Source organism: Cydia fagiglandana, chromosome 6, assembly GCF_963556715.1.
Source record: "Cydia fagiglandana chromosome 6, ilCydFagi1.1, whole genome shotgun sequence".
In the NCBI taxonomy this organism is placed as follows: Eukaryota; Metazoa; Arthropoda; class Insecta; order Lepidoptera; family Tortricidae; genus Cydia; species Cydia fagiglandana.
This window is the reverse complement of record NC_085937.1, coordinates 1,568,809-1,585,468: the sequence shown is the minus strand read 5'-3', so window position 1 is coordinate 1,585,468 and position 16,660 is coordinate 1,568,809. Positions and strand designations below refer to the sequence as shown.

The 16,660-nt window shown below is 36.1% G+C and overlaps 1 protein-coding gene across 11 annotated transcripts in view; it reads left to right on the top strand.

Annotated features, from left to right (window-relative positions):
- LOC134664917 (disintegrin and metalloproteinase domain-containing protein 11) overlaps positions 1–16,660 on the top strand; it is a 733,539-nt gene that overhangs the window by 420,625 nt on the left and 296,254 nt on the right. For all 11 annotated transcript variants that reach the window (XM_063521633.1, XM_063521632.1, XM_063521635.1 and 8 more), the window contains 2 exons: positions 2,424–2,572; positions 11,577–11,627. In XM_063521633.1, the coding sequence (XP_063377703.1) occupies positions 2,424–2,572; positions 11,577–11,627 (200 nt within the window). The remainder of the gene's footprint in view (positions 1–2,423; positions 2,573–11,576; positions 11,628–16,660) is intronic.

Genomic DNA, 16,660 nt, shown 5'->3' with positions numbered 1-16,660 from the left:
ACCACGAAATATCAAATATCAAAAACCATAAAAATAAAATTTTATTTCGGTACCGAACTTGATATTGCACCGGAACTATTTTCAAGTATAAATTCCAAGCTTCAATTGTAACAAAGAAGTTTATTACTCCACAGTGGCACGTTCACGACTCGCTATATTAATGGTGACGTTTATTGTGAATGCAAATTCTGAGAAAACCGAGTCGTAAAGTGAGACTTTGAATGTGAAGTAAATCAAAAGTTGAGTAAGTGATTCTGAGACACAATGATACAACGTCGGCTGAGAATACGTTTGTGCCATTTTTGAGGAAATCGTTTTTAAATTATTACTAAGATAACAAAGAGTTAAGCTAAGGATATCATTCTGCGGGAATATTACGAAGGCCAAATAACCACCTATCCATTGGGCAAGGGCTGACTTGGAAAATTCCCGAAAAAAGAGGGCAAGGTCGCCCACGTACCACCTGGAGGCGCACAGTGGAAAAAGAGGCGGCATCAGTTGGCCTCGGCTGGGCAGAGCTGGAGGAGGCCGCGCTGGACCGCGAAAAATGGAAATCCCTTCTGAGAGCCTTATGTCCCTGATGAGGGTTAACAGGATATCATCGTCATTATCAAAATTTAAGGTACTTTTTGACATTTAACAAGTTTAACACATCAGCTGGGCTTTTGAAGTATCGATTTAAAAAAAAATAGAAAAGCTTGCACAGCAATAATAATAGTTATAACAATATCAAGACGTCCATTATACTTACTGTAATTCTACAATTTGTAAGCTTTAATGTAGCTAAAATGAAAGTCTTTGTTTGGTACACGGGCAGTTTTACAGTAGAGAAGAGTGGTCTACCACTTTTCGACTCTATCATCTGATTGATATAGTCGAAAAATGGTAGACCACTTTCTTGGCTGACCGTACCTATAGATTTTCAGACTACAAATCGTTCGAATGACATTCCCAAAGTTGTTAGTAACCTCATATCGTCTACTGTATGCTTTTCTACTACAGTAAGATGTAAACTCCAGTTTCGCATACTGTTTTTATTGTTAAAGGGAAGAATTTCGTCATAAACGTGTCAAAAGTATTCACTAGCCTCAATCGCATCAAAAATTGCATTGTGCACCAGCAACAGGCCACCATAAGCTGCGTTTAACGCGCTAAGCCGATTGAAACACATCGGCATCGAACGCGAGCTCACACTCGTGGGTTTCGACGACTCCCGACGGTTTTACCACGCCCACCTGTACAGGATGTGATAGTCGGGCTCACAGACATACCTGTCAAATATCAAAAGTGCGACCAAAGTCAGAATGATGTCGTCAATCCGTACTTATCCTGTCAAGTTAATAAACACTTCTTGAAGGCACTTTTCTCTGAAATTACGCAATAATTATCACTTAAAAATGTTGTTGATGTACCTATTTGCTTAAAGAAACTCACAAAGTATTGAAATCAATCAAATAACCATTGAAATATATCATGTCTATTAATATTTTCATCAATAATTACAGCAACGAACGGATCACCTTAAAAACATATGATATCTAGATTGTCTATGAATCATAATTATTATATATTGTTTGTTTTGTTAACATGATAAGATAAGACACGTAAGGGTGAATACATTTTCATCAAATGAATTAAAAATCTGCAGATTTTTATATGTATTTCAAATTCAATATTGGACTTGTTGATAAGACTAGGACCCTTCCCTTTTCCTAGATTTCCCGAGCGGTTTATTCTATTTTGCTTAAATTACAACTATTCAATTTCGCCCGAAGATTTCCAACTTCCATCAAATGTACAGGTACATGGGTCTTTAAATTTTCAGAGAAACTGCTCAAATCTAAATAGAATAATATTATAATAATCCCAAAGTTATGATCAACAAGCAAACAAATTATGTTTCGGCCTCAGTTTAGGTATCTTTGGTTCATTTAAAGTTTGTTCTTAAATAATTCCGACCGACAACTTATTTCTAACTCTAAGAAATGCGGAGTAGCACGAAATTGTTTTGTGTTTGAGATAACGCTCAGTTGAAAAAGGTTTATACGTTTGTTTTTCGTCTTAGTAAACTAAAAAATTGGGATTATTTATGATGTTTCACGTATTATAATTCATAGTACCTAATATCCGTTTAAAACTGTTCATCGGTTGTAATTGTCATCATAACAAAGAGAAATTTCACCATTGACGACTGTACATAGCGTGCCAACGTATTTTTCGATGTTAAATTGGTTAAAAAAGAGAAAAGGGGACGACCGGTTCTCCAGACGACGCTGTAATCTTTAAAACCATGTCGTCAGATATAGTATGCTAATTCAAAGAAACATAAAAATGGACTACAGGCTTTCGTTTATTTCCTAAACAGCTCGAACCATTATAGTCTGTGGGTTTTAATCATCCTAATAAATATTTGTTGTCCACAGGTGAAGTTGAGCGGCTGCTACGCGAGTACCGACAGAACCAGGAGCTAGTGCGGAACATCGGTGCCCACTACTATCAGATCATCTACCCAGTGCAGCTGCGTCATCACGAGAAGATGGGCATTTCCACGCGCGAGGTCAACGCGCAGAAGGTGAGATTGGTCTAATTTTTTGCTATCTGTATCTCCAAACTAAATTCATCGCTAAAAGCGAAAGGTGTTCTATCTTTGAAGTGATTACGTACAGTCATCAGCAATAGTATCTTACACAACTAGGGCCGCAAAAATATATGACGCGCTCTTATTGCGCTCCAAATAAGAACGTGTCACATATTTTTGCGGCCCTAGTTGTGTGAGATACTATTGCTGATGACTGTACATAAGGCGAAACCAAGATGACAATCGTTTGTAGAAAATGACAATCGGCATGGAAAAAAAAACTATCATCCCCATACCTACCTAATTTTTTTTTGGTCGGCGTTTGTCGATGTACGATTGTCATAATGGTACGCTAAAATAGGTTTTGTTATTGTATTCTTCTGTAAATAACATTTTCAATAAGTAATGTGGTTTCATCTTGATCTAGGTAGATACAATACAATGTAAAACTCTTTAGGTCTCGCGCTTTTAGCAGTTTAAATACGGGTTCAAATAAAAGTAGTAGGTATAAATATGGAAACAAAACAGAAACTGTAGCAGAAAACATTTATTCTTGGCATATAAAGTGAAAAACTAGATCAAAGATGGAAAAGCATAAAGCTATATATCTAATAGTCCCGCCTCAGCATAAAAAAATAATTTAGGTCAAGCTAAAAAACTCTATCCTTAACAGCACGTTAACTTCAATCCTCAGTTCCTTAATGCTCTTTCGATTTAGCCACCTACATTTTTGCATGCAATTTCAATACTAACACGCGCCGTAAACCTATCTCATTCCCTACGAGTCCCGGGTTCGCGAAACTCGTTATGTTCCCTGGCTAGCAAGTAATGGCACCAGTTTCGGTAAAAGTGTTCGTAGCGACGCGATATTCAATGATTAATGTACCACTCGCGGGACAACGCACGGCTCGTAAGGGGCGAACTTTGTTTTTGACGCTCACGTACGTGATGAAAGGCTGTGTTAAAATTGTTTTTGTGTGACGTTTTTATAAGCTTGAGTGTGAGTCGCCAGCGTAAATGTATCTTAAGACGAATTAAAGCACTAATTTTTCATGTCATCTATCCACGATAATTACTTCATGAGGTTTGTAATTAATACCGATATATTCTGAAGTTTTCAACAGCTTTGAATTAACAACGGCATACTTGCTCAAGGCAGAGTTTTTTGTTCTATACTTTCGGACCAGTGGTAGCAGTTTTTTGATATTTTAAAATCTTTGACTTCGTAAAATTTGCAGTTTAATCTTAATTAAACTAGACATATATGAAAAATTGGCGGTTTTAATACCTAGATCATTTTATTAATATTGTTCTTAATAATTTTTAAGTTACATTATGTATCTCTCATCTAAAATTCGCTTGAGAACAAAATGTAAATATTTTTAAACATTGCTACACATTATAAAACTAATGTCTAAAAATAATAATGCCCATCTTTCAAACAGCGTACTTTAAAAGAACAATTTTCGTATCTCTCTAACACACAATAATAATAGAGGTAATTTACGGAATGCTGCAAAACAAAAAGAAAACGCTATGATTAATAGCACATAGTTCCCAGTGGACAAGTGACGTGTTAGTAACACAAATATAAGAAAAAAGACGTAAGTCCAGTGAGAATATACGGAGTTACGACGTTATAGCCAAGCGTTGTATGTGACGTGTTATATGGCCGTACTGTGTCTTGTTTTGGAACACTTGTAGCGTGGTAGGCATTTTTTAAGTTTTATTGTCTAGTTAAACGCTCCTATTTTGTTATGAATTTGGTAACATACATAAAATATTAGTAACTTGCTTTGCAAGTTTTTAAGTGCGTTAAAACGTTGTTACTCGTAAAAAATCATGCATGATCTTTCCAAAATAAATATGCCAAAAATTCATATAGCTATATTTTATTTACAAATATCTTCATGAGAATATACAATAAGAATCAGCAGTCCTGAAATCAGTTTTACGAAAATACACGAAAAATTCAAAGTCAATGTAAAAAAAAAAACAAATAAAATGATTTCATAAAATATTTTTATGGCGTTCCATGCCTAAGCCACATTTGATTTGTTCCCTGTCCTGTACGTTTTGTTATACATTCATACTTATTTCTCCGTTACTTACCATCCTCTTGTGGTGTAACAGCATCCCGCATTCCTCTCAAAACATCCAGAAGCCAATTAAACTTGTTCGAAAGTTCGATCGACCCAGGTATCGAAGTAATTACGCCCTTTGGATGGATTCTCTTTGGATTAGCATAGATTTGGTTTTAAAAAGTTTTGGGGTGGGTACTTAGTATTCGTGCTTACAAACAAATCAATGGGGCTGGTAAATTTAACGAATGTATATTAGCTTAACAACAGCGAGGTTGCTGGCAACTAGCTGAGTTGGTTTCAATCATTGGCTATTTCAATAATTTGTTTAGGTTAAAATAGTTTTTATTAGATTTATCTAATCAATAAGTAATTTGAACTATTTTTTTATTCAACCTTTTAAATATTGTGTTTTGGTAAAAAAAAAAATCATAATACGTAAAAAATATATCCATTCGTATAAAATTTTGTACCCTGTTGAAACGGCAAAACTTTGTACACCCTTGGAACGACCATTTAATTTAATTGTATTCATTCGGCATTGGGTATTCCGTCTAAATTCCTTTTTAGGGTCCCGTACCCGCAGCGTGTTAATCAGAACCTATAGTATGGTACTACATATCATTGTCTGCTGAATATCTGTTAGTTTAACTTGCCATAGTTATTGAGAAAATGACACGTATAAAATGTCCTCAGACTATAGCTTATTAACATTAAATGTAAACAATGTTTACCTGGCCCCTGTTTCACCAACGTGACAGGTGCGACGAATTGTAAAATCACTGTTGCTGACGTCACAGGCATCCATGGGCTACGGTTACCGCTTACTATCGGGCGGGCCGTATTCCTGTTTGCCACCATCATTGTATTATTAAAAAAAACTTTATGATATCAGAAAAAAACAGATATTTCTCTTGCTAAGTTTATGACAATTGTCACAAGAAACACTACAATTGTCACGAAATTCCGACATATAACTTATTACCTGTCAAGAATTACCTACAATTCTTCTAAATCTTTGACAATTGTCAGAAACTTCGCAGGAGAAATATCTGTTTTTTTCCGATATAATAAAGTTTTTTTAAATAATATAATGATGGTGGCAAACAGGAATACGGCCCGCCCGATGGTAAGTGGTAATCGTAGCCCATGGATGCCTGTGACGTCAGCAACAGTGATTTTACAATTCGCCGCACCTGTCACCGATGTGAAATTGGGGCCTGGTAATAAATAAAACCCAATCATACACTAAATTGTCCAGGTTGGACTTTTCTTATCTATTCCAATATGATTACTAGTTTAAAATCGTAATGGAATCTAAGACAGACTTCCAGAAATCTAAAAAGCCTACCAAAGCCAATTTCTTTGTGCAAACACGTCAGCATCGGATCAATCGATAATCAACTCTATTAGTACAATAATATAAGCCTTAATTGATTACGCCAGATTGCTGGGTGTGTTTTTGACACGGGGCGAGAGGGGGGTTGTCAGAGAGCGGGGGGGGGGGGGGAGGCTTGTCGTCTAAAACAAAGGCGTCACCGGGATATTACATGAAAATCGTTTCCTTTTGATGTTGGGGAAATTTCGTTTTTCTAGCGTCTGGTACCTACAGTTATTGCGCTATGGATTGTCTGTTTGCGATATTGCGAAACGTTCATGTAACATCAAAGGTTTAGAGGAAATGTAAACGTTCGGACGTCGATGTAGGATTGATATTGCATTGTCAGGGAAACGGTTATTGTGATTGGGTTTTTGAGTAGGAAAACGACTGGTGTTTTTTGATGTTGAAATATGATTTTGGTCTCAAAGTATACTTTATTTGAAGTTTTTTCCTACGCATATAAAGTCTTCAAGCAAGATTCAATGCTTTCCTTTTACTCACCGTAAAAGAAGGCTTAGAAAATCCTACAATACTAAATTAAATTAAATTATATTGCAAGTATTATTTTCATCGAGTCTATGTTAGTGCTTCAAAGTAGCTTTATTCAGAGCGCCTTCCGAAGGCAATAACTGGAAGTATTAGTACACAGTAATGATCAGAAAAAGTTATTGTTATATTTACTGGCAGTGCAGCTTTGACGTCAAAATATTTTAAATCAACCTCTTAACGTATCTATTATTTTTGAAAAATAACTAAACGGTTATCTTTCATGATAGTGACAGATTTTCAACGACAACACTCGTTAATCTCACCTATATGGATACTTACCTACGTAAATTTTCCGGCATAATCAAACAATATAAATTGTGTTCGTAACAAATTGAACGTTTACTAAAAAAATCATGGCGGCTTCTCCAGGGGCCATCTGTATCGGCGCAATCAACGCGACGCCAGGCGTGGTCAAACAGACTATACCCGATTGCGAATCTAAATGTGTTTACATGATGCATATTGCTGTTTATTCTGACGTGTGGGGTAGGGAATGCAAATCGGTTATTTTTTGTATAGAAATAATCGGTTTTTAACCGAAACCGCGGTTATTTCCATACAAAAAATAACCGATTTGCATTCCTTAGTGTGGAGGCATTCGTTTTGTAATTTTTTACAAGGAAAAAGTAGAAACAGAGAGTCGTATTCGAAATTTAATTAGGTTTTGGAAGTCTATAGTAAATTTGCGTTTGAAATTTGAGTAGATTCAAATTGATTTTCGGTAATTGGTACATATTTTGAAATGAGATAACATGCACGGTAAAATAAATATTTACTTGACATTGATTCTTTCATTTTCTACTTCTTAACTGTTTAAGGACTGGGTTGCACCTATTATTCATAAAATTTTACAAACCTCAATTAGTGCCTAAGTAAATGTTTTATCCTTTTCTTGCAAACACATAAGTTAAAATGAGGGATTAAGACAAACGATTAACAGCTAGTGCTTGGTTGTTAGTAGTATGCTTGTAGTGCATTTATGAGTGACGCCATTAGACTATAATCTTATTCAAAAAACAGGATGGATTGACACAATGTAAAAAAGTGCGATTTCAATGTAGTGGCACTAACAAGTTGCATACATTCGACAACACTGCCAAAGCTCTAAACAGTTTACAGCTTTCCTTATCTTTCTATATATCGACTTCGTGACTTCACTTCGATTCACAGTGTTACAGAAACCAATCTAGATTTATAGGAGTATATTCTCAAATATACATTTGGTGCAGTGAGATTTGATCGCAATGTACCTATTTGTAGCACCCGCGAGTTTGGTATAACATTCTGCTGAATGGGCGTCGTACCTTACCAGTTCAAAAACTCAGTATATTGATATGAGTTAAAACTATTACATATACTTAAAACTGCTGTTAACACTTACAAAATTGTACATTTTAAGACTGAATTGGAAACTTACTGTGAAATTAAAACTCTTATTTTTCCTATTTAAATGGTTTAGTGGATAAAAATAATTGACACATTTTGAAAAAATTCAAAATGATGAGTTTTCTCCTAAAAAATTCGATTCCCTAACAAGTTTACATAAATAATACTTGAGTCCGTGAACCAAACTCATGAGCGTGTACTATGCTAACTCGGGGCACGAAAGTGATGTTTAGGTACCACTTAAGTTGAGGCTCGATATTATCATGATATTGTACCTCTTTACAGTAATAGAGGATTTTCAATTAGCAAATACATAAATTAACATAATAAACTATAACTATGTTTATAGTATCCGTGTCCCGATTTAGCATACGTATGCTCATAAGATACTAATCTCTATCAACATTATCATGGAATAGTTAGCTTTGGTTAAGTTAGTATTAGCCATTGATAGCCATGCCCCGTATAGGATTCCTATCCCAGCTTCAATCGAAGTGCCACAACTAATAGCAGCATCGCGTGCGGTCTACCATAAGCAGGGTGTTCCCAACCGTACACAGCTAGTAATTGCTACTCGAAACACATGCTGCTACACAGGATGATCCAATTATTTGCATAGCTTTAGAGCGGAAAGGCGTATGTGAAGCATTTCGTTACAAGCTGATGTTAAGCGCTATTAGGGTTACAAGATGTTTGATGATCGGAATAAACATGGCGGATTTGAATAAAGATTGGCTGGGTGATAATCTAAAGTTAAAACCCGCTAACTATAATTTACGTTCTGGAAAAAAATGAGGCGTCACGCAATTACACTGAGAGAAAAGTACAACAAAAATACACTTAGAATTACAAAAATAAACTTAATCCGGGGACAAGGAGAGTTAACTAATAGGAACAAATTGACTTTTGCAATTTCTATTAGTTCTTGCAATTTCTATTATCTGTTTGTTGAAATTATATTTTGGATTACTGAGCTGTTTGTAGAAATAAATAAACTTTACAGAAATAGTGAGACGTCCATAATTATTACTAAAACTTCATTTTCTTCCCCAGTACAGAATTGTTTTTTAATTCCTGGTGATGATTTTTCTCTCAGTGTAAGAGGGGGCTTACGCAATTGTCATTTTAAATTGTGTTTTTACATAGTTTAATCATGGGCAAATGCCATAAAAAATCACACGGAAATTACTTAAATTGTATATTTGCAAGGGCAGACTCCAACCTTTTAAAGGATTAAAGGTGGCTTGATAGAAAGAAAATACTAAGACTTGTCTAATTTTCATTTTTTATTTGCGATTCCTTAAAAACAATGTAACAATATACCGCTACGAATGATACTACTAACTTACCTATAATTTTTGATCAACAATATGTTTTTTTCTTAAATGCTGGAAATATTTGTGTACCCAAGAGTTAATTAAATACAAATCAAATCAGCTGTATCTAATCTAGCGTCCACTATAAAATATTGAATTACTCCTCAAAGCTAGTAACTCCTAAGTAGAGCTAAAACATATGCAGAAACTACGCTATGGTAACCAACTCTTGCAATGGGACGAGGACAAGTTAATTCACTAATCTGTAATTGAAACGACCGCCGCTTACCAGAGCGTTTATGTGGCTACCCAACTTTCTGCCGTCTTGGTCTAGATTAGACAATACTTACAGATATGCCACTTTTAAAACAGAAGCCTCGCATTAAGCTTCGTTAGTTTCAAAAATGTAAAAATAAATTAAACTTATTTCGGTGAATCGATCGAACAAAAAACGAAACGTAAAAAAAATCTACTTAACTACCAAACCTGCTCACAAAATTTCACGAAAATTGGTTGAGAAATGCGGCCTGCAGAGGAGAACATACGGAGATACGAAAGTAATTTGCCCAGCTGGATAAGAAAACCTACGCTAGCGCTAGGTCAAAAAGTTCTTGAATTGTCATGGCCTCTGATTACTAATTTTATTGGGTTCATGACCATAAGTATTTCGAGCAAACATAAGCATGAGCATGAGTATTTTGCTCGAAGTTTTAGTTTTATTTCTTTTTTTAACAGTGTGACTTGCAGGGGATAAACTGGTAAAACAAATCCTAATGCGAATTGGTGGATTTTCCCACTTTTTTTTTACAGTGGCGTTTCTGCTATAAATTATACAATCTGTGTCTCCGGTTGGTTCATCTCCTTGTAAACCGAGTTTCAGTGGCAAAACTTTACCGTGTAAATCGGCTTAAGATTAGATTAGTACTATTTTCAACTGCTCGATTCTAGAAAGTTCGTGGTTATTATTATTGGGAGCGGAGTTTTGATGGCGTTTTCGAGCTACGTTGGCAATGTTCCGTGATTTGGTTTTTATTGGTTACGTACGATTGCGGGAGTAACCCTCTTATTATTACATGGAAACGGTTTCGTTTCAAAAAGCAGTGGTGGCGGAGTGGATATGACGTCTGACTTTCAATCAGGAGGAGGCGGGTTCAAATCCTGGCTCGTACCAATGAGTTTTTCGGAACCTATGTACGAAATATCATTTGATATTTACCACTAGCTTTTCGGTGAAGGAAAACATCGTGAGGAAACCTGCATACATCTGCGAAGAAATTCAAAGGTGTATGTGAAGTCCCCAATCCGCATTGGGCTAGCGTGGGGACTATAGCCCAAGCCCTCTCGCGCATGAGAGGAGGCCTGTGCTCAGCAGTGGGACGTATATAGGCTGAAATGATGATGATGATGAATGATGGTTTCGTTTCAAGAAAAAATATTTGGAAAGTTGAAACGTAGACAGAGAGAGGCATTTAGATAAATTCATAAAATGTATGTGTCCTGGGCAGATCTTAGAATTGATCATTTCACGATGTGGCAATTATTTCATTGTCGGTTAGCCACATCATGAAAAAGTCAAACCTAAACTAACCATAATAGGGTAACTGCTAGAGTTATGGGCCATTACATAGTATAACAATATAACAATAAGGCTTTCCTCAAGAAACTCGTATATTACTAGTATGTGTATTCGTATTTATAATAAATTACCTGACATTTTTAAGAATAATAATTTGAATATATTTAAATCACAAGTCCATGCTTGGCTAATACAGAGATGTTTTTATAGTGTTAATGAATTTTTAAATAATGATTTAATGGGATTAGATTGTGTATGACTTTATTTGTATTTTATTTTACTTCGTTTTGTTATTGCATGAGTTTTTAATAAGACTTTAAGATTGTGATTTATGATTGTATTAATACTTGACATCGTTTGTTATGTAGGTACCTAACATAGGAAATATTTGTTTGTACACCTGTAAAGGTAGAGTCTTGGTGAGTCCATAAAATATTGTTACAATAGTAATTACTGGCAATGTAACCCATTTCTCACAAACAATAAAGATTATGATTATTATGATTATTCAATTGGCTTGTTTCTTCCTGATTTGTTAGGAGTGGCCAATTATTGTGTAGTGACCAATAACTATCTTAGCAGTCACCCTATCATGAAATGATCATTTCTGTAATGGCATGTACGTTAATAAGCTTGAACAAATGTATGTTACAATGAATAAATCTAGTTTTTTCATCCTGGTTTTAACTAATTCCTGTTTTCCTTTCAGGGACGCGGCTATGGTTCAGACTACCAACAGGGCACACGGTCGCGAGCTAGGGTAAGTTCTACACTAATTAGTAAGTAGGTATAATTAAGGTACCTTAGTATAATTGTTATACTCTTACACTACTATTTTATTTATTTTAGTTTTTAAGTGATGATATTGAATGATACATATTTTAAAGCGTTTATTTGTATTTTACGGTTAGTATTATCCTCGCGTATTCATTTTTATGCTTCACTGGCAAAGGTAAAGCTTAACCTTCGTGCCTTGACAGTCTTGACACCCTCGCAACTTATAAATTCCACAATATTATCACAAGCAAGGTTAAACAACAACATTGCCCAGCTAAAATTAATTACCTACCTGATTACATGCGCTTTTGAATTTGAAACACATGGTCACTAAAAGTTTCACGTAATAGTTTAGAAGTATTGTTGGCGCAACATAAGTACTCGTACGAAGACCGGTTGACGAGACACATGACGTCACACACATACGTCACGGCTCCCCGTTCCGCGTACCTACATTAGACTGCACCTTACAGCCGAAGCGGCTACACATATTTTTATATAGATATCAAAAAACCTAAACGTTACTTGTACAGTCGCCATCAGATATATTGGAGCGGCCAAGGTGTTCACAATATCTGAACACGCCCTGACAATAGAGGCGTGTTCAGATATTTGTGAGCACCTTGGCCGCTCCGATATATCTGATGGCGACTGTGATCAAGTTAATAAATTACGAAGATAGTACTATCCTGAAGTTCTCATTATTCACCACAAGAGCATTTCCCTAAAAATCCCAATATCTAGGTACATATACCATATAGTTAGCCTACTGAAGTAGCCTATTTAGAGCCGTAAATAGCCAACCTTTAATCATCCCCCTTAATTAAGGCGATGTTGCCAGCAATCTCAATTTGCTATGTAAAACGGTTACATGCGCCCCTGTGTCGGGGAAAATTGCTCTTTGTTTTTGTCCGTGTACAGTCGACGTCAGAAATATAGTCTGGCAAACCACAGACATTAAATAAGAAGAAAATAAACTATAGTCATCCCTTTATCTTGTGGGTGCTAGTACTAGGATAAAACAAACACAGTATGATTTTCTCTGTCTATGTTTGAGATGAAAGAGTCCCTGACAAAATTATAATATATTTTGTACTTTTGCACCTTTATTTTTTATGCCTTTTAATTTTTGCGCCTTTATAAAAAGGCCAAAAATGTAAACACAATGAAATATGTCATATTTTAAGCCGACTGTAAAAAACCTCGGTACCTCTGATGTGTCTAAGATTTCAAAAGCCATCAAGCAGAGTATCCACATCATTTAATTAACAATAGATTTAGATTTAGATATTTATTCTCATAATATTAAATTACATTATAAATTGTGCTAGACTAATCTACACGAATTTATATTATGATCGTCATTCATATTTACATAATATTATTTAATACATACAAATTAAAAAATGTCTTGCAATAATTAATCTTATGTCAACAATTTATCCATTCATGTCAAAACAAAATACGGTAATATGCGGACGATTTAACTTACCTACTTAAAACTCAAATGCGTATTCTTACGTACATTAATTCTCACTACATATAAACATGCTCGGTTATCTTTAACTGATGTCCTAGTTAACATCGCGGTAATAGGTAGGTGGAGCGCTGGTGGCCTAGCGGTAAGAGCGTGCGACTTGCAATCCGGAGGTCGCGGGTTCAAACCCCGGCTCGTACCAATGAGTTTTTCGGAACTTATGTACGAAATATCATTTGATATTTACCAGTCGCTTTTCGGTGAAGGAAAACATCGTGAGGAAACCTGCATACATCTGCGAAGAAATTCAAAGGTGTATGTGAAGTCCCCAATCCGCATTGGGCTAGCGTGGGGACTATAGCCCAAGCCCTCTCGCGCTCGAGAGGAGGCCTGTGCCCAGCAGTGGGACGTATATAGGCTGAGATGATGATGATGATGAATAGGTACAAATCTTACCGTAAATATTGTAATTAACGTCTCCTTGCCAAAACACCACAAGTGTCTTAAAGCTTTTAACGACATCGTATCAAATTATGACGCAGATTTTATTCAAAACCCGTCCGAGTTGTAAATCCCACCTGGCAACGGCCAAACGTATACGCCACCCTACATACTTCATCTGGCCTCATACTCCCCAGCTGCTCCCAACTAATCACAAACCAAATTCCACTTTAACACCCAGAGAATAACACTTAGTATTGTTCGTGCGGGCCCACCCGTTTAATATTCGCATAAGGAGAGACTAGTTATACGCTCGAATTAATGTGTCTCCAAAGAAGCAAACACATTTCGTTAGAACGCGACCGTTTTGCAATGTCGTCTAATACGTTGGTGGTGCGGATGCTGGCTCAGTTATTGAATTTGGCCGGGTTGTAGGGAGCAATATGGCAGGATTCCCTTAGTATTCGAACGCACACTGGCTGTTTAAGCTGTCGCCTCAAGCCTCGTAGCAAGCAATTTCTGGGACACTGTATAGACCAAAGTTATATGCAAATTTGTGCTGTGTACACAGGGCATGATTAGACAATATAGAGTCGATGTAAGGCGAAGATACGTGATCCAACTTTATTAAATAGCGAACGTTTACGATGTTACTTGGGATGTGGAATATTTTAAAAGAGAAATAGAGCAACACAACTCGTTGCAGAGGTTTAATAAACAAACCGCTCATCGTGTTTTACGCGAGTTCATTAACGGGAGAAAAAATGCAAAGTTTTCTCACTTGGAAATTGGAGAGCATTTTTACTAAACACTTTTCTTCCATCATGAACTATTTACATACATATACTACTCAGATTGGTCATCTAGCAAGGAAAGATGGTGGCAGCCTCGAAAAGCTCCTTGTCACCGGCAAAGTGGATGGAAAAAGGCCTGGACGTGGACGTGGACGTGGACGCAGTCTAATACGATGGCAGGACCAGATCCGCACCGCTCTTGACTCCACAGTTCACATGGCTCTCCACACCGCCAAAGACAGAAATAGTTGGAGAAAGATCGTAAGAGAGAAAGTGTTACAAATGAGAGGTCACGACCCTCAATATTGAGGAATACGACGCAAGGAGAAGGTGGGAGATACTACTCGCAAAGAAAAGTCGGCAAACTTGGAAAACTCCACAAGTTGATAATTTTTAATATGTGATTTTTAACGGTTTTTTCGGGATATGTAATAATTTTATATTTAAAAACTTTATTACAGGTATATCACAAATAGTGTACCTTTCTAATGGTAGTAAAAATATCATTTATATATTACTGAAAATTACATATTTACATAAATATGATTTAGCCAATTCAACTTCTAACACTGATTTCGCAGTGAAAATCGAATTTATATTTTTTTTTACTATTTTTCCTAGAATCGGCAAACAATTATGTGATACATGTATAAATTTCGGGCAAAAAGAAAAAATCATGCATTTAAGGGTTAAAAATGATTATTATCACAGATTCATCCAACACTACTAAGTCATCACACACGCTGGAAGGCCCCGGGGCCCTCCGCGTGGCCCCCGCTTAATTACAGCCTACGTGATCGAGGTCGAACCTTACCGTAATAATTTCAGCCTCTGCGTTTTCCTCTTCTGAAAAAACGGAGGATTCCGTAGTGATGACATAGAGTTGGGAAGTTTTGACACTTGATGTTTTGAAGATCTGTAAGTTTGCCGTACTTTGGAGTTTTTGAAGGGTTTTGTTTTATAATGTTTAGTAACAGGTCAATTCAGTCGTGCACCTGACATGAAATCAATGTCTGATTTGATGATTTCCGTTAGATATTGTCACCTCATTTACCGAAATGAGGTACAGATGTAGTGCATACCTCATTATTTTCCAATTTATTTCTCGGAAACGTTCGTATTTGTCATGCTATTTCAGTCAGCCAGTACTATTTGTACCGGGACTGACTGAAATAGCAAGATGCACGTTCCTCGTTCGTACGTTCAGTAAGTACTCGTACGTATATATACATACAAACATAGACTGATAAAATTATATAGTCGATGGCAATTTAATTTATTTTACTGGTTAATAGGTACTTATTTTCCTGTGTTCTCGGCGAGCTAAATAAGCTATAAAAAACTTTAAAAAACCACCTCTAGCAGTTATGCACAACGGACTCCTAGATCATATTTTTCAATCCTCAAGATAAAATAGAGATTATAACAGTTACCGATGGACCCCTAAAAAGGGGGAATTCAATCATAGGGCCCGTATGACGTGTATCACGATCAGGCTTCGAGGGCTCTAACATAAGCCATTCATTCGATTTGTATATAATTGAATAACTAATACAATAATAAGGATCGACAATTCGATATCGTGATATGAATGGTACGAAATTATCTGTCGTTCCTGCGTTGGGCGGGTAATGTTGTTGATTTGTGGGACCCCTGATGTGCTGGATGAATCGTTTATTTATAAAATTACGATGGTAATTGTGCCTTTGACAATTTGTGACATCATATAGCATGATCTATTTTTCATCTAATAGCGGTTCTATTGAAAATGCTAATACAGACTGATTTTCTAAATCTTCTACGCTGTGGCGGACTATAGGTCGAGGTTTTATTCCGGTTTCCAGGTATTCCGCTTCCATTTCGTATTTCTAAAGTTTGTTTAGAGAAAGTATTTTAACGGAGTATTAACGTACTGGGAACGGGAGAGAACCGAGAGGTTAGAACGCTAAAGGAACGTTTAAATGGAAACGTTATGTGGATCCGTTTGGGATGTTTGTATTGTTGCAGTTTGCAGAGTGTGTCATACCTCGTGCGTCGAATGATGGTTAATATGAGAGTTCATATTTTTATAACTGTCACGTAAAATGTTTGCAGACAGTTTTTGGAAGTTTGCTAAAGTAATTTATTTACTAATGTAATTTTAAGTACCTGATAAAAATACAGTAAGCCCAAACGGAATGGGACTTGTACGAACTATTATAGGGACTATTATTCCACTAACTAATGCGGAAATAATATTATAATGAACAGTGGACGAACTAAAAATAAACTTAAAATAATTATATTTAAAATATTTACCAACAA